The sequence below is a fragment of the Nelumbo nucifera genome, chromosome 3, assembly GCF_055504915.1.
Source record: "Nelumbo nucifera cultivar China Antique chromosome 3, China Antique-T2T, whole genome shotgun sequence".
Lineage (NCBI taxonomy): Eukaryota > Viridiplantae > Streptophyta > Magnoliopsida > Proteales > Nelumbonaceae > Nelumbo > Nelumbo nucifera.
In genome coordinates this window covers 92,011,479-92,031,389 of record NC_142651.1, presented here as the reverse complement: position 1 = coordinate 92,031,389, position 19,911 = coordinate 92,011,479, and the positions used below count along the sequence as shown (strand labels likewise).

At 40.3% G+C, this 19,911-nt stretch overlaps 1 protein-coding gene across 1 annotated transcript in view; it reads left to right on the top strand.

The window, feature by feature from the left end:
• Positions 1-19,339, top strand: part of LOC104608992 (serine/threonine-protein kinase 12-like) — a 35,246-nt gene extending 15,907 nt beyond the window's left edge. The window contains exons 9-12 of the mRNA XM_010275141.3: positions 640-725; positions 17,590-17,711; positions 18,454-18,565; positions 18,925-19,339. Of these exons, the coding sequence (XP_010273443.1) occupies positions 640-725; positions 17,590-17,711; positions 18,454-18,565; positions 18,925-19,020 (416 nt within the window). The 3' untranslated portion in view covers positions 19,021-19,339. The remainder of the gene's footprint in view (positions 1-639; positions 726-17,589; positions 17,712-18,453; positions 18,566-18,924) is intronic.
• The last annotated feature ends 572 nt before the right edge of the window (positions 19,340-19,911 follow it).

The following is a 19,911-nucleotide window of genomic DNA, read 5'->3' as shown; positions in this document are numbered from 1 at the left end:
GGAGCTGCAATGCAGCAATTGTATTGGGCTTCTTTGCAAACTAGCTTTTGATATTTGGGATGACATTCTTGTCATCAAGTTGTACTGTTCTTACATATAACTAATTTAATAAAACGAATTTTTTCTGATAAAAAAAAACATATATGGTATATGGTGGGATGTAAGAACTTATCTATGGTAATTGAATTGCAACAAGGTACCCACCTTGTTTTAGTCAGCTAGGTGGTCATCTTTTCACCTGGATGGATGGCTTCTTAAATTCATGGCTTTTAGGCTAGACGTGGAGATGCTTTAATTGGGAGGGTGGGGGCTCTGGTAAGGTGGATGTGGCTGTTGTTGAAGTTGGTGTAGCAGCCATTTTGAAGGCTATGTTGGTTCAGTCTAAAGGTCTGGGAAGGACTTAATCTTCTGATATACTATATACTAGATGGAAATAATGCTTGGATAATAGTATTTTCAGTTAATTAGAATCTTCACCTCTTAAGGAAGTAAGAATGACCTTTCAAACCTTTAGGCATGACCAAATGAACAGTATCATGGACATGCATTTCATTTCTCAAGCATTTTCTCTAATACTAATTTTCTTAATTTGAGAGCTTTCTTTTTCTGAAATCTGAAGAATTTCTCTCTAATGAATAGGCCGGTATGTGGCTCCAGAAGTTTTTAGAAATGAAGAATATGACACGAAGGTGGATGTCTTTTCATTTGCATTAATTCTACAAGAGGTAAGAGTTCCTCCTTTTCTTCTTTTCCTAGCAAGGATTACATTTCTTTTACAAATATGTTTCTAATGAATTCCTATAATATGCAATTTGTTTATATATTATAGCCTCTCTTTTCTATTAGTTCATTTCTACTTTTATGTCTATAATTAAAGCTAGTCAACTAAGGGATCTTTGTGTTTTGTAAGCCATAATGTTGGGACAAGCGGCAACATTGAACCAAGGCCGGTGTATGGGAATAGCCAGCCCAAACTCAAGACCTACAAAAGAAGGAAACCACGTCAGCTCTCAGGTCCAACTAATGACAGGTTGGCATAACCGAATGCAACAAGAAGTGGGAATTAACTTCCAAGATTGTAACAGATTGTACCAACCCCATGTATAAATACAATCGGAGGAAGTAATAGAGACAATCATTCAAACAAACCCTATCTCCCTTTCTCACTCCCGCTCTTTCTCTCTCTCTCTTTCTATTCTCAAGAGGTGGTTCCTCAGTAGAACCCTGTGTTAGGCAGTTCCTAACAAATTGGTATCAGAGCCTAATGCCGAACACAAGAGCAACTTCGATGGACACCAGGGTTGACCAAGTTGAACTAGAACTCCATCGAGTATCTAGAGACATTCGAGAATTGGACACACTAGCAGATTTGGTAAGGAAGCTCGATCAGACAGAAGGTGAGGGAAACAAGGATGCGATCCCAACGAAGGAGGAAAGCATGGCAGCAACCGACGGAGCGGTTCATGGCCAGAAAGAAACACCAAAATCACATTTCCAATCTGTTTTCAGCAAGAAGGAGAGAGACGTGAGAGCCAAGAGAATCACTACTGGCGGCACCAGCATTGTTATTTATATGTTAGGGTGACCAAGACAACATAAAAAAGAGGAAAGACAAAAATGCCCTTCTATGGCATATAGTACAGATTTCATCACTCCCCCTCAAGTTGGGGCATAGATGTCAATCATCCCCAACTTGTCACAAAGATCATAATGTCGTAGTGAGCATAATCCTTTAGTAAGAACATCTACAAGTTGTTCATCAGGCCTAATGTAGGGAGTGAACAGTTGCTCCTTCTCAATTTTCTCTTTAATGAAATGTTTGTCCACCTCAATATGCTTGGTTTTATCATGGAGAACTGGGTTAGCTGCGATGTTGATGGCAGCTTTGTTATCACAATAGAGTGACATAGGATCATCAAAAGGAAATCCTAATTCACTTAATAGGTTCTTGATCCCCAATAACTCTGACATAGCCCTGTATTTTGCCTCTGCACTTGACCTGGCCACCACACTCTGTTTTTTGCTTCTCCAAGCCACAAGGTTTCCACCAACAAAGGTACAATATCCACTGGTGGATTTTCTGTTATCCACTGAGCCGGCCCAATATGCATCTGTGTACACCTCTACTCTCATGTGCCCATGCTTCTTAAAGAGTAAACCTGTCCCTGGAAATTTCTTCAAGTACCTAAGAACTCTGTATGCTGCCTCTAGGTGTGCCTCCTTGGGTGCATGCATGAACTGACTGAGGACATCCACAGCATATGCTATGTTAGGCCTAGTCATGGATAGGTAGAGAAGCTTGCCTACAAGTCTTTGGTACTGCCTTGGATCTTTCAAGAATTCACCACAACAATCCCCAAGTTTGTGATTTACATCTATAGGTGTGTCAGCTGGTTTAGCTCCTAGCTTCCCTGTATCCTTTAGGAGATCTAGGGTGTACTTCCTTTGGGAAATGAAAATGCCTTGTTGAGAGAAAGCAACCTCAATACCAAGGAAGTAGCGCAAGTGCCCCAGGTTACCTCAAATTGTGTAGCAAGGAATTTTTTTAATCTCTGAATCTCTAAGACCCAGTCTCTAGTGATGACAAAATCATCTACATAGACAATCAAGGCTGTTGTTTTTCCTTGTTCCCTCACCCTTTGTTGTGAAACTAACTTTTTATATGCTTTAGTATCCTTTTCACTTTCCCACTCAATGTTCTGGTAATAGTCAAGTTCTTTCCAAACTAAAGTGAGGGCAGAATAATATGTCGATAGGTTCCTTTCTCCCTGCTTACATGTCGAAGATTCCGCTTGTAGCTGGTAAATTCTAGCATAATGCCTCTGCTCTAAGTAAGTTGCTTGTGCTTGGCCCCATATTTCTTTTGCTGTCTCGGCCCACATAAAATTCTGTTTGACAGATGGTAATATGGATGTCAAAAGCCAGGACATAATCATGCAATTTTCTTGGTCCCACTTATCGTATTCTGCAGTACCAGCCCTAGGTTCCTTTATTTTCCCATTAATATATCCTGCCTTACCCCTGGCTGTGATATACAGCCGCATCTCCTTAGACCAAGCCAGGTAATTTCTACCATCCAACGGGGTGATAGTCATTGGGAAATTCATGGAGTCATGACCACTACTCATTCCACTGTGATTCATGGTGGTTCCCGAAGTTGCAGAATCTTCAGAGTTCATGATTTCAGTCTATACACACCCACAAGAGAAGACACAGCCCCCACTCTGAGTAAATAACAATCAAAACCCAACTTCTGCTGTGTTACTGGTCACCTGAACACTCTCACAGGTGTAACAGATCCCCCAAGGCCAATATTAGCCACAAACATCAGTAAACAGCTGCTGTACCAGTCAGCCGAACCAGGTCACTCATGACCTACAGATTTCTTCACAAGAAAAAAGGGTTTTCTGGATCATCCGACCCACAAAGGGATTAAACCCACCTTATATCATTCGGTCAAGGCAAAAAAAAACCTTAACCTGTTCTTGGTATCAACACCAAGAACCAAACAAAAAAAAAATTACAAAGTGTCCCTGATCAGTCCGAGAGAATTCTGGGTTTTCCAGTAACAAAGTAGGGAACAACAAAGGGAAAAAAAAGAACAGCCGACCTCTTAGGAAGATTCAGCCAATCATCAACTCCTGGAATCCCTTCAGTCGAGTTTTATCCCAGAACAGACGAAGGAGATGCAGCCGAACAGTTCTCAGGTCCAGAACATCAGTATGCTTCCTTTGTTCTCAGTCCAGAAATCACAGAACAATCAGCCGATGCAGTTGAGGAGATTTTACAGAGCACCAACCTGCTCTTATACCATGTTTTCAGCAAGAAGAAGAGAGACATGAGAGCTAAAAGAATCAGTGCTGGCAGCACCAGCATTGTTATTTATATGTTAGGGCGACCAAGACAAATAAAAAAGAGGAAGCGGCAAAAATTCCCTTCTGCGGCATATGGTACAGATTTCATCACAATCTTTTCCGGCAGCGACCCTGTTCCCGGGATCTACAGGTTAGAGAAATTCTTTGAATTCAAAAAAACCCCTAGCCAAGATCTAGTCTTGTTAGCGGCAATCCACTTGGAGACACCATCCTTTGGTACCAATGGTTTTGATGGTGACGCCCACGATTAATTAGCCTGGATGGATTTCGCGGAAGCACTCTGCATCTGGTTTGGGGAATCAGGCTACTGAAATTATAATGAAAGTCTTGCCAAACTCCGGCAGTCCGGGAGTGTTCGCGACTACTAGACGGAGTTTGTGCGCCTAGCTATACGAGCACACGATTGGCCAGAGCATGCGCTGGTCGGAGCCTTCGTCGGAGGGCTCAAGGAAGACATCAGACTGGAAGTAAGGGCACTCCAACCAGACACGATCATGGATTCTGTCGCCATGGCTAAGATCCAAGAAGAATGGCTAAACAGAGCAAGGAAACTCAGCCGGCCTTGGTTACCACAAAGATCGGCCAACTTTCCAAGGCCTGACAAACACAGGAGCAAGGGATTTGGCCCAGGAAAGGAAGACAACATTCTGGGTAAGCCCAGAATTATGATCACTGGCCCATCAATTCTCTTCAAGAAGCTATTGTGGGCCGAAATGCAAGCCCGCAGAGAAAAGGGTCTCTGCTACAATTGTGAAGAATGAATTGGGCCGTGCCACCGATGTAAAACAATGCAGATCTACACCCTCCAAGATGACTCCGAAGACAGAACTGAAAGTGGGATACATCCCAACAAATTGCAAGGATTCAATTGGGCTGAAGAACAGCAACTGGCACCGGAGATGTCGCTCCAGGCCCTTACCGGGCTCAACTCCCCACAAACTATGAGGGTTTCAGGCCGAATCAAAGGATGCCAGGTGTCCATACTGATCGATAGTGGAAGCACCTTGAATTTCATAACGGAAGTGTTTGCCCAACAACTGGGGCTGCCAATCCAACCCACAACAACACTCATGGTCCAAGTAGCAAATGGGACATCTCTCCCTAGTGAAGGCATCTGTACAAGCATTGAACTTACAATCCAAGGGCAGCCATTTGTGGTGGACTTATACCTATTTGAGCTCAGTGGAGCCGATATAGTATTGGGAATACAATGGCTGAGACAATTGGGGCCGGTTCTATGTGATTGGCTCCAGTTGTCAATGGAGTTCATGACAAATGGGTTCAAGATCCGCCTCCAAGGTATACCAGCCAGAGGCCCAAGCCCAATCAGCCTCTCGTCCCTCCTGAAACAAGCTTAGGAACCCACTCAAACCATCCTCTGGGAACTGCAACCACACAAAAAGAATAGCAGTGGCAGCTGAAAGCACTCCTCCAGCAATATGCAGCAGTATTTTAGGAGCCGACAAATCTACCGCCTTCACGGGAACATGACCACTGTATTCCATTACTTCTGGGAGCGGCCCCCATAAATGTAAGACCCTACCGTTATCCTCAATTTCAGAAAAAAGAAATTGAGAAACAAATTGAGCTATTAGAAAAACAATTCATCCAACCAAGTCATAGCCCATTTTCTTAGCCAGTCTTGGTCAAAAAGAAAGATGGGACATGGCGTTTCTGCATTGATTATAGAGCACTTAATAACATCACCATCAAGGATCGGTTCCATATCCCGGTGATTGATGAGTTCTTGGATGAACTCAAGGAAGGCCAAGTTTTTTCCAAACTAGATTTACGGGCCGACTATCATCAGATTAGAGTGCACATGGATGACATATACAAGAATGCATTTTGCACGCATGGTGGACATTATGAATTCTAGGTCATGCCCTTTGGGCTCACAAATGCCCCGACAAAATTCTAGTCCCCCATGAATGATTTATTCCGTCTATACTTATGTCGGTTTATACTGGTTTTCTTTGATGATATCTTAGTCTACAGCCCCACATGGGCCCAACACATGGAAGATCTAGAAGTCACCTTGAAGGTTCTCTTGCAAAATCAATTATATGAGAAAGCATCCAAGTGTGCTTTTGGACAATCCCAAGTACACTACCTTGGCCACGTGGTAGGAGTGGCAGTGGCAGACCCCAAGAAAGTAGCAAGCATCCAGCAGTGCCCACACCTACAAGTGTGAAGGAACTACGAGCCTTCTTGGGCTTGATAGGATACTATCGCTGCTTCATTAGCAACTATGGCCTCATTGCTAGCCCATTAACACATCTACTAAGCAAGAATGCATTCACAAGGACCCTAGAAGCCCAACGGGCCTTTGAAAATCTCAAAACGGCCTTGTCTTCACCATCGGCATTAACACTACCGGACTTTAACAAAACATTTGTTATAAAGTGCAATGCATTGGGTGTTAGACAGTGTATGTCTTTAGCTCCAATCAGAATGATATACCTTATGACATTTAATGTAAATGAATAAAGTACATATTTGATTCATGTTATTATGGTGTGTTTCTGTGTAATACCACTGGACACATATGAGACTCGTGTTAGTTTAGAATCTTCACAACCGTTGGATAGATTTGGGGAGATTTATCCTGCCAAGGCTGACACTGATGTGTTGCCAAGTTGGTTGGGGTGGCTTGTCTCAGCTGCTAGGGTGAGACCTGAGGTACATGCAGTGTGGGTTTTCTTGAAACCCTGAACCGGACCAGAATTCTAGTATTGCCCTGGACCTTGGAGATAGATGGGCAAAACTAGAATGTTACACCTGACCCCTAGAATCGATTATGATACTGCACTAGGTGTTGGATTGGGCTGTCTTTGATATGCCAATCAGTGAGATCCTTAGAGGGGGTCAAAACCTGGGTATGTTGGGACAGTCCGAGAATTCATCTGAGTGGGTGACAGGATCAGCCCCTTTGTCGGACAAAGTGAATGATCGGGGATGCACTCTCTCTAATGGAAACCAAAGCTGCCGGCAGCCGATTTCAATCGTTGAAATTTGTTTTGCAAAATATATTTATATAGAGATATACATATATATATTATGGTTTCAAATTGTTTGCAAAAGGTTTTAATTCCCGGGATCCATGTGAGTAGAGAGTGCAGCACTGTTCCTTGCAGCCAAGGGAGAGGTCCTCTCTTGTTGGGCAGTGTTTGATCATTATGGGCCGAGAGGTTAAGTGTAAGACCATTGAGGGTAATACCTGATGGGCTAATCTTGCATCTGCCCACAATCCTTGGGTTTTTATAAGGTGGCTTGACCCAGGGACCATTTAGTGTAAATGTTGGGCCCATTAAGAGCCCATGGTGATGGACTCAGGGGTTCACTGTTTCCTACAGTGAATTCGGCCATGCCTTGTAACAGAGGCTGGGCTGAACCCATGTGGATGATGTGTAGATCAATGTTTGGGTCCCACGCCATACAAGGATACCCAACTGGGCAGTAGTTTGGAGGATAAGAGAGCACATGGACTTAATGGGCCTAAAGCCCAATTTGAACCGGTTTAATATGATTAATTAAAGAGGGGCGGTTCTGGGATTTAGATCAGCAGATAGGATAGGGAGTTATCCCTATCCACTCAGAGAGTCCAGATCCAAATAAAGATTTGGATTAGGAAACTCCTAATGAGATTAAGAGGGCTGATCTTTATCTGCAGATAAGATAAGGGATTATCCTTATCTCTTAAAGAGAGTCCAGATCCAAATACAAGATTTGGATTAGGAAACTCTTGATGGGATTAGGAGAACCTCTCTTTAAGGCTATAAATAGAGGAGGAGGGCGAACCCCAATTCATCAAATCAGATTACTGATACAAGAGAGAAGACAACTGCAGTTGGACTGATGCCATCTTCTGCTCTTGCCTTCTCCTATTGCTGCCGCCATTACCAGTTCGATCTCCACCTATAGGAGTGATTAAGAAAGGTTCTTGATATCAGTTTTTGGAGAAAAACTGATCTGAAGTCGTGCTCATTCGCCCTCCATCGGATTCTTGGTGAAGAATCAGGTTCTTGCTGAAGAACCACCCTGTTGATTCTGCTCCACCCTACGCTGTGTCATCTTCAGTGGGAGCAGTCTTTGGTGATCTCCTTGGGCGTGAACACCTTCATTGGGAGTTACTACTACTCTGTATCAGGTATTTCCCTGTCCTACCTTTTGGTTTCAGATCTGGTCTAGTTTAGGGTTCAAGATTGATCCTTGAAAATGCAGTTTTCTAAAATAGGGAATGTGATTCCCACATGGGGGAGAGAAATTTTTGAAATTTTGCCCAACCTACCTATAGGGTTCGGCTATCCATATGATGGATCTCTCATCCCTTCATTGGGTCAAGGGGTTGGAACTGTATTAATGCAAGAAGGGAAACCCCTTGCCTTATTTAGTAAAGCACTTTCAGTTCAGCGAGGATCTAGCTCAATGTACACAAGGGAGCTGATAGCTTGGCAGTCTTACATCGGTGTTCCTATCCACTGGGGCGCAAGTTTATAACCAGAAATGATCATCAAAGCCTCAAATTCTTACTGGGATAGAGAATTCTATCACCAGATCAGCAACGTTGGGCCTCAAAGCTCATGGGGTTCGATTATTCAATTGAATATCGACCAGGAGCAACCAACAAGGCTGCTGATGCATTGTCAAGATACCCAGAACTGCAACAGGTACAGGTCTCTCTTCAGCCCATAGCTGAAGGCAGCAACAAGACCCAAACTGCAACAGACAAAAAACCGCCTTTCACAGCAAGCTAAGCCTGATTGCATGGTCAAGGGGACCTTGCTTTATCATAAAAACAGGTTAGTACTACCAGCCAATTCAGCCCATATAGGCCGATTGTTAGATTACTTCCATGCGTCACCCATAGTGGGCCATTCAGGGGTGCTTTGCACAGACAAACGCGCTGCATCGCAATTCTACTGGAAAGGAATGATGAGAATGATCCGGAAGTACATTGCAAGCTTTATAGTTTGTCAACAATGTACATCGCAATCCTACTTAAGGGCAACCTTGTAAATTATATTACTTAAGCAAGTTTATTAAAAGGGATTAGTGGGAGAAAGAGGAGATTATCGAACTCCTTTCTTTCTCCTTTCTTCTCCAATCTTCCTTCTTCTTCCCTAATTTCTTTTGCTTTATTCTGAAATATTCTACTAATTTTATTGGTTTGAATCACATCTCTAGAGGTGTACGCCTCATATGCTTTTTTCATGAGGCGTGCTAGAGGCGTACATCTCATGCACATCTCATATGAAAAGACAAAAAAAAAAAAGAAAAGAAAAGAAAAGAAAGGAGAGGGAAAGAAAAAGAAAGAGAAGAGAAGAAAAAAAGAAGAGAAAAGGAAAGGGAAGGGAAGAAAAGATAAGGGGGAAGAAAGTGGGCTGCCCCCTTTCAACTAGTGCTATGCATCTTTGTTCTTCTTAATATAAAAGATTTTTATTAAAAAAAAGAAAAAATGAGATCCTCCCTTCTTCTTCTTCCTCCTCCCCTTCCTCCTGACCCTCCTCTTAAAGAGGCTTACACCTTGTGTTCGGGAGGCTTATGCCTCTTACGTTTTGAACTATGCCTCACGCCTCTAGGTAGTGGAATGCCTCATGTCATTCTTCCGTGTTTTAAAACATTGGTATATATAAAGAGACTTAGTTGGGGACAACTTTACAGAAAACAATAACCAAAATGACCAAAACATGTTCTCCACAACCCCCAAAATAATCTTTGTAATCAATAGTGTGCCTGAGAAGGATTTCCTTGGAACTTGTTGGTCTTGTAAGGAGAGCAAGGTCTGAAACTTGAAATCCTTTGCACCAAGTTGTTGTAAAACATTTTAGTTGGTAAAACCAAGGATAAGAGTATCGATATTGAGTATCGTATCGAACAACTTAGATGCAAATACATATATGCTTTAGGAAAGCATGGGTATGGATGAAAAATATGGAAACTTTTAGATACACTAGGGAAACACATACAAATTCCGTAGTATATTAATAACACTAAATTTAAAATCAAATAGCCACAAATAATGTATAAATACATAGGATTATATTTTAATGATGTATATGAAAAAAAAACATATTACAATTAATATAACAGGATGCATAAATATCATGCAATTTATTGATAATGCATCAATCAAGAGTCCAAGACACATAACATATGCACATATTATATTTTAATTATTGTATCAATTATTTTCTATTTTACTAATTTTTACCTTTTAAAATTAACAGAAAAGTCGACCAGATATTAAATTCTCAAATGCAAACTAAAATATCAATTAATAATTTATAAAAATCTATAATCTCAATTTAAAATATATCAAATCTGTTAAAATTTCTAAGATACATATCACATGCAAATTGTTAATTACTAAAATGATTATTACATTATTAATATTTTTTATATTTTTCTAAAATTAAAACCATTTTTTTTGGTATAAATGTTGATTAGTAGATTTGATAGGTTCTATTATATTATATTCCCAAATATTTTGTAAACATTTTTTATTTTTGTAAATAGTTATTATGTTGTTATTTAATTTAATGTAAATTAAAATATTAATTAATAATTTAAATATTATTAAACAGAGAAGAGAGCGGCTGAAGAGAGAAGGAAGAAGAGAGAGGAGAGAAGAGAGTTGAGAGCCAAAAAATTGAGTTGGCGGCACCAGCTCTCATATTTATATTAGGGCAATCATAATATAATCTGAAAATTACAATAGTATCCATATGGTGCTAATAGTGACATAAAGCATACATAAACAACCTTTTAACAAATATATATATAGTTGAAAAACAGCCCACTTGATGTATGGAATTGTTTGAGATTAGATGCAAACCAGAAAATGAACAAACAAGAGAAGAAGAGAAGAGAGAGCTGGCGGCAATGAGTGTTAGAGAGTAAGAGGTTCGAACATAACCTTTATTAATAAGTTAATCTTTGACAAATTACAGAGAGGCCCTTGAGTGAGCAGGAAAATACAAAAAACAGAATATTACAGAGTATGGGCCCAGAATAAGGCCCACAATAGAGAGAAACATAACATAACATGAAATGACTGTCTATGGGCCATTCGGCCCATCTTCTCTACACTCCCCCTCAAGCTGAGCATAGATGTTAATCATGCCCAGCTTGCCAGTGTCATGTTGAAGCCTTGCCTTGGAAATGCCCTTGGTGAGAAAATCTGCCAGTTGTCCTTCAGAAGTAATGAATGGAAGACACACTTCACCGGAGGAGACTCTTTCACGAATAAAGTGTCTATCAACCTCAATATGTTTGGTTCTATCATGTTGTATCGGGTTGTGAGCAATGTTGATGGCAGCCTGATTATCACAGTACAACATCATGGGTTTGTCATGATCTACCCCAAGTTCTTCCATTAAGGACCTTAGCCACAACAATTCCGAGACTCCATGTGCCATGGCTCTATATTTTGCTTCTGCGGAGGATCGAGCCACAACTGTTTGTTTCTTACTCCTCCAAGAGACAACATTACCAGCCACCAGACTGCAACACCCTGAAGTAGATCTTCTATCATCAATATTTCCAGCCCAATCAGCATCAGTATAGGCTTCAAGTTTCAGATGACCATGTTTGGCAAATAGAATTCCTTTTCCTGGAGAGCCTTTCAGATAGCACAAAATCCGTTCTGCTGCTGCCATATGGGTATCTCTAGGAGCATGCATGAACTGGCTAATGCAACTGACAGCATACGCAATATCTGGCCTAGTCATGCACAGGTACAAAAGCTTCCCAAGAAGTCTCTGAAAGACCCCTTTGTCTTCCAACAAAGTTCCATCCGAAGCTGAAAGTTTGTGACTCATATCAATAGGAGTTGCAGCTGGTCTTGCACCCAATTTTCCAGTTTCAAACAACAAATCAAGGACATATTTCCTCTGGGAAATAAGAATCCCATCCCTGGATCTGGCAACTTCTATGCCAAGGAAATATCTCAACTCCCCCAGATCCTTAATCTCAAATTCTGTACGGAGGAAAGACTTAAGGCCCAGAATGCCTGAGGCATCATCACCAGTCACTATAATGTCATCAACATACACAATGAGATACACTGCTAGAGACCCACTTTTCTTCACAAAAAGAGTATGATCTGACTGTGTCTGAACATAGCTGAATTTAACAAGTGCAGCTCTAAATCTCTCAAACCAGGCTCTAGGAGATTGTTTGAGGCCATAAAGAGATTTCTTCAGTTTACATACCTTTCCTTGCATATCTTTCCCATACATTCCTAGAGGAAGACACATGTAGACCTCCTCATGTAAGTCACCATTCAGAAATGCATTCTTTACATCTAACTGATAGAGAGGCCAATCAAAGTGAGCTGCCAGAGATAAAAGAACCCTCATAGATGTCATCTTAGCAACAGGGGCAAAAGTCTCCAGATAGTCAATCCCATATGTCTGTGTGTAGCCCTTTGCAACAAGTCTGGCCTTGTACCTCTCAATAGTCCCATCTGCCCTGTATTTAATGGTAAAAACCCACTTGCATCCAACTGGATCCTTCCCTTCAGGCAAATCCACCACCTCCCAAGTACCATTTTCATGTAGAGCATCCATTTCAGCCTGCATGGCATCTCTCCATTCTGGAATCCCAAGAGCTTCTGATACAGACCTAGGAATGGGGTTAGAAGCAACTGAAGAGAGGTAGGCACAATATGAAGGGGAAAGTAGGTCATAAGAAAGGTGTTTGGAAATGCAGTGTGCAGTACACTTCCGCTTTCCTTTCCTAACAGCAATGGGGACATCAAGATCTGGGAAGGGGGATTCCAAGGGAGCTGAAGCAATACCTGTTATTTCATCTATGATTGGGAGGGTATGAGCCTCATCTGTTGTAAGGGAAACCACTTGCTCATTCCTGGATCTCTGCCTTTGATACACTTTGGGATTATGGGTAGGACGAGGAGGTAAAGAAATAGGAGCACTAGGACAAGAGGAATGGAGTGGCTGATCCTCCTTTGATTCATTTTGTGAGGATACAGATTTGTCAAGAGACTGAACTGGGACAGGAAGGGGAAGAGCAAAAACTTGTGACAGACTCTCCCCCTGTTGACAATGTCCTTCCTGAGAGGAACCATAAAAAGGAGAAAGTTCATCAAAGGTAACATCCATAGAGACATGTCTGGTGCCAGTCTTTGGATCAAAACAACAATAACCCTTTTGTGTGGGGGAGTAACTGAGGAAGATGCATTTGTGGGCTTTTGGTTCAAACTTGTGTCTCTGCACACTTGGAATGTGAACATAACAGGTACAACCAAACACACGAAGAGGAATTGGGAAGAGATCCTTATCTGGATGAAGAAGACTGAAGGGGGATTTAAACCCTAAAACCCTGGATGGCATACGGTTTATGAGATAGGTAGCAGTAAGTACAACATCACCCCAAAATCTTGTGGGAACATGTGAGGCAAATAAAAGGCTCCTTGCAACTTCAACAATATGTCTATTTTTTCTCTCAGCAACTCCATTTTGTTCAGGGGTTCTAACACAGGAGCTTTGGTGAATAACCCCCATGTCAGAGAGATACAAGGATAAGCTCTTCTCAAAATACTCTTTTGCATTGTCAGATCTGAAAACCTTAATTCTGGTACCAAATTGAGTCAAAACAAGCTCATGAAATTGCCTCACAAGTCTCGGGACTTCGTCTCGGGATTTCATTAAGTATATCCAAGTGAATCTAGAAAAGTCATCAATAAACAGGATAAAGTATTTGTAGCCCCCCATAGAGGATAAGTGGTAAGGCCCCCACACATCAGAGTGTACAATATGAAAAAGAAAAGAGGATCTTTTATTGCTCACAGGGTAATTTTTTCTACAATGCTTTGACAACTGACATGACTCACAATTGAGACTGGACACACTGACTCCCTTAAACAGTTTAGGAAGCAAATGACTTAAAGCAGAAAAGGGTAAATGACCCAACCGACAATGACTCAACATAATTTGACTGGCAGACTCTGAAGAAGTAGAACCAAAAGCAGCATTCTTGGGATGATCAAAGCATTGGCCAGGGGTGTCGAGCAAGTATATTCCATTCACTTCATGGCCACTCCCAATCACCTTCCGAGACTTCAGGTCCTGAAACACACAGTGAGAAGGGAAAAAGGTTACACAACAATTCAATGACTTGGTCAAGCTACTTACAGATAACAAGTTGGTATTTAACTTAGGTACATGAAGAGTGGAAGATAAAAGTAAAGAGTCTGTAGGCTTGACAGTTCCCTTGCCAGAAATGGGGGCAAGAGAACCATCAGCTAAGGTGATTTTGTCACGACTAGGAAGCAAATCATATGACACAAACAAAGTGGAAAGGTTGGTCATGTGATCAGAAGCACCTGAGTCAATGATCCAAGGGGTCTTGGGATTACCTGAGGTAGATGCATGGTTAGCAGAAGCCCTTATACCTGAGTGAGCAAATGCAGTGGTGGTTGGACTTCCAGAAGGGTTGGATGATGAAGTTAAACCTTCAAGCTGGCTGATCATCCTTCCAAACTTCTCATAATCAGCTTTCATGGCTGCCAATTGTGCACTTGCAGACTCAAACTTTGTATCTGTACTTGTGGCTATATGTGCACTTCCTGTCTTTCTACTGTCATTCTTCTTCTGGAATCGGATAGGGACAAGACTGGGATGTAATTTCCAGCACTTGTCCTTAGTGTGTTTCGGCTTCTTGCAATATTCACACACCACCTCCTTCTTTCCTGTGCCACTGGGGGCTCCTGTAACCCCTTTGGGTTTGATTCCCATATTTGCAAAATGATCATTGATACTGACCCCTTGAACCTGCACTTGCCTCTTGCTTTCCTCACTGTTGACCAAAGCATATGCTTGAGACAATGAAACATCTTCTTTGGACAAGATGTTTTGCTTTGTAATGTCATATTCAGAATTCAGCCCTGTCAAGAACTCAAAGACCCTATTCCTTTCAACCAATTTCCTATATGTTTCAGCATCCTTAGGGGTATCCCATGTCACGGCCTCTATCAAATCAATCTCTTGCCATATAGATTTTAGGGCTGAGAAGTATGCTGCAAGTGACTTCTCCCCCTGTCTTAGATTCTTCACATCACTTCTCAGTTTGTAAGCTCTGGCAACATTCAACTTCTGGGAGTAAGTTTCTGCAACACTATCCCATATTTCTTTAGCCGAGTTCATCCACAAGTAATGTTGGCTAATCTGTGGCTGCATTGAGTTCACAAGCCACCCAATCACTGTGTAATTCTCCTGCACCCATTTCTCATAAGAGGGATCCTCCTCTGGGGGAGCTTTCTTGCTCCCAGAGATAAACCCCCACTTTCCTCTACTGCAAATATGAATTTTTACGGATTGTGACCAGGCCAAATAATTGGTTCCATCCAATTTAACTGTAGTTACAGCCAACAAGGAATCAGTTGTAGTTCCCAAATTATGTCCATATTCAGCAGTGCTCTTGTTCTCAATTTCTGAGAAGTCCATTATGTAAGAACTTCAATTAGGGTTTCGGCAGGCCTTTAAAAGTGATCTGATTTCAAGGAACTCAGATTGAGTTGAAACAATAGCAAACACAACAACACACAAACTCAGTTCAGAACTGACAGCCGTGAGAACCAAGTTCGGTGGCAGCACTTTCAAAGAGGAGAAACCCTGATTCAGCCTTCAAGGAACAATCAGTAGGCCTCCAAACAATATGTATTCTTGGTTCCCAACAATAATTTCCCAAGGAGAACAAAGAAAACAGTCCACAGTACCTAAGAGGACTTTTTACAAACACTATGTATGCAACAGTTAACACTTCACTGTTAACAAGCAGAAATCACTTCAAGAACACTTTGTCTAAGTCCAAGAAGCAGCTGAACTAAGTAGAGGCTTGTACCACTTAATTTAGATCAGTTTTTTTAGCAGTTTGGAAGCCCAATAACAGCCGAACCACACTTCCAGAATAACCCAGAAATCAGTCCAGCAACAGTGGGCCGAATGGAGGTGTTTTGAATGCTTTAACAGTCCTCCCAGATAACAAAAAAATAACTCAGCAAAGAACTGAGAAAAGACTTACAGCAAGAGAGTCTCTGGTTTCAACTATAAACCAGGCCGAACACTTGTTCTCTGAGATAATTTCGAAAGTCCTTTTCTCTGATTTCAAATCAGGCCAAACAACTTGCTCTCTGATTCTTCCTGGTCACCGAACCCTTCTCCAAGTGTATAGAAACTTGGGCACCCTCCAATGACCTCCAAGAACTAGGCGGATGACTGTAAACTTTCAGCCCTAGAACCTCCTCATGTAGTTGGCTGAACTAGAACCACTTGATGTATGGAACTGTTTGAGATTAGATGCAAACCAGAAAATGAACAAACAAGAGAAGAAGAGAAGAGAGAGCTGGCGGCAATGAGTGTTAGAGAGTAAGAGGTTCGAACATAACCTCTCTAACACTCTAAACATCTTATTAATAAGTTAATCTTTGACAAATTACAGAGAGGCCCTTGAGTGAGCAGGAAAATACAAAAAACAGAATATTACAGAGTATGAGCCCAGAATAAGGCCCACAATAGAGAGAAACATAACATAACATGAAATGACTGTCTATGGGCCATTCGGCCCATCTTCTCTACATATATATATTAATTTTAAGTACTAAAATAATTATTCTATTGTTAATATTTTATTTGCATAAATTTCTTGTGATTAATCTCATCTTTTGATTTTAATGTGGATTTGATAGATTATTTATTCCATTAGTTTATAAAATATTAATTTGAATATTACTCTTTTTAGTTTTTAGTTAGAATTATTAAACATAAATTGTATTATTTATTTGGATTACATGTAGATACTATATTTAATAAAAGTTGTTTCATTTCATTTATTAACACAAGAATCGAGTTGGCCCAATGGTTTAAGAGTTGATTCAATACATAGATGTATGGCACGTTGGGCAATTTAGGGTCAAATCAATCCAACCTCAATTTTTTACTTTTTCAAGGGTTCCACTATGATATGGAAAGGATATGATATTACCAATCAACCACTATCATAAATGTAGTAGCCAATCAGGTGATATTTATCAAAATTCATGGGTGGATTTTGATTGGTCAAAGCTCTTCCCATACCATATCTTTTCCACATCATAGATTTTCCCATATTTAAATGATTAAATCCTTGGGTAAAACTAACTGCACTAGAAACTGAAGCTGTTAAAGCCAAGCATTTTCCTACCTATCTGTGGGCCCTTTGATCTTGTGTATCCGGGAGACAACCTCAAACTGTTACATAATGCCAAATACCTATCATGATAAAACCATCAAAATGAGCCCCATGAGAATTGTTGTGGATAATCATTCTTCTAGTGACTTTTAATTTGAAACTTCTAAAGGACCCAGAACATTGACTCTTTGCAATGTTGTTATGATTGGTAGTCATCGAATTCCATACTTGTATTTCTATCTGGTGACCTCTCATCCCAACAAAAAAGGAAAAAAGAAAGCCCAGACACAAGATGAAGAAAAGCCCAGGTGTTCAGTTAGTTAAATCTTATTTGCTTTGTTTCTTACAACAAATTATTGTAAAAACTACTAATCTTCATAAATTTTAATCTACTGCTATGTTCACATTTTTATTGTTACAACATTGAATAAGTTATGAAGTTCCATGTCTTCAACACAACTCTCTGTATGCTATATTGCTATGCACCAAACTAATAATTTCTCTTATGTTCTCTACTTTATAGATGATAGAAGGTCGCCCACCTTTTTCAGAAAAATATGAAGATGAAGTTCCCAAGTCATATGTTGCAAAAGAACGCCCACCTTTTAGAGCTCCAGCAAAGCATTATCCGCATGGATTAAAAGAGTAAGTATTTCAATGGTGTCAGTTTTAACATCCATTGAATATTTGGAATGCTGTAACTTGAACAATGGTGTATATTTGTGCTGCAATTGGCACTCCCTAGCTCATGAGCTCTTGCTATGCTGTAATTTGTTCTTATTTTCACCATGCCACCATTCTAAGTTGCTTATCTACTTGACATAAATAGTGTTAAAAATTAGCTTTCTTGCTCAAAATTGAACAGAATGCAAATATTATCTCTGTTCTTTATGGAAATACGAGGAGTGTGTAACATAAAGTACATTGAAAACCAAAATAGACAATGATAAGCTCAGGCACTAATTTGGGGGGGGGGGGATCAGAAGAGAAGAAAGAAGGGTTGCTCATGCCTGTAATATAACTTTTACAACATCTATGATTTTAAGCTAATGCTTAAATGGGATTAGTCCTTGAAAGGAAAATTGATGAGTAATGTTTGTATGAGGATTTTTCTCTTTAAGGTAAACTTTTTGCTAGTTATATTCCCTTAATATCATGAGCAAGGCATCTGTCTTAAAGATATCATTGCTATTTTCTCTCATTCAGGTAAAGGAGATTCTTTGCATCCAATAATCCAAATGCTTGCTGTTCAATTCATCTTGGTCTCGTTTGTTAATACTATTGAGTGCTTTAGTTCTTTTCTCATGTTTAGCGCCTCATATTAGGTAGCATGTAGCATGACAGGGCAATTTTAATTGCTGAAGCTATGTTATTATGCTTTTCATAGGTTAATCGAGGAATGCTGGAGTGAGAAGCCATCACAGAGACCAACATTCAAAACAATAATTGGCAGGCTGGATGAGATTAATAACCGTCTTTCTCACAAAAGGCGTTGGAAGGTCTGTAATATATTTGATGCACTAAAATTGAGAAAGAAAAAGTGATCATTCTCCATTTGTGTATATGATAGTAATGGTGTAATAATGGAGGAGTATTGCCTAGCACTTTGCAAAGAATACCCATGCTCATCATTCTGGACTCTTGCAATTATTAGATTGTGTCATGCCTTGCATGTAATCCACAAATCACTGGCTTCCTTACTTTTAAACAGTTTGTAGAAGTGTATGGTTGGAAAATTGGCTGAGTTATGATGTGGTGCATAGTTTGATGGAGATTATCATGCCTATGGACTGCGGGTTGATAGGACTGTAACGTATGATGATCGTTAAGCTTCTGTATATTCTTGTATTATGTACAGGTTAGACCACTGAAGTGCTTCCAGAACCTTGAGGCAATATGGAAGAAAGATCCTTATAATCCGAGCAGCCGTTCGTGTGAATCTAGAAATGGATGAATGAATTCCAACTGTTACGGTTGGAAATTACATCAAGAGAGTTTTTTTTTTTTTTTTCCTTTTTTTTTAGCTTTTGTTTCCTGCATGGTGGCGATTTAAGTAGATGTCAGGCATATTGCTTTAAACAAATGGTCCACTGTTGAGTAAGTGGAACATTTGTTCAATTGTTGGCTCTCCCTTTGAATTTTCCGGGCTGAGAGCAACAGTTTGCATACATGTCATTGAAATACTGTGATTGTTGTTCATTTAAGCTGATGATGTATAAGAAGAACAATTTATGCATTTTAAGGATTTCTTTGGTGAGTTAATATGGGAAAAAGTACTCGGTTTTCTTGTCATCTATAGGGATGGGGAGTGACTTAGATCAGGGAATGCAGAGAGGATCAAGAGCCATCGATGAATTGGTTATCGTGGAGAGTGGTTGGATGAGTTTTGCTTTCATGGGTTTTCTATGGCCTTTTTAGCTGTCAAGATGCCTCAAGAGCTCTTTCTTCTACCGGTTAGTCTTCATTGAATCATTGCAGGATCCCCGAAAAATGAAGTGGTAATAGTCGTTTGGAAGTGACTTTTGGGCATTTTTTTGGTTGCGCATGCACTCCAAGCAGGGTACAAAAGGAAATGTCAATTATAGTCTGATTACGGGTGTGGCTGTAAGGATTTGGGTCTGGGTTAAGTTCGCGCGTTTGATGGCATTTCCAGTCCGAATTAATAGAGTATTGCAAATTCACACCTTACATAAATGCACTGATGATAAAGATGAAAGCTTGAATATTGACAAAATATAATCGCTTATTTGTTTTTGAGAAAATGATGATGAACAGAGTAGTAAATTTTATCAAGGAAAGAAAAAAAAAAAATGAAAGAATGAGTGAACATCCAATAAGTATCATC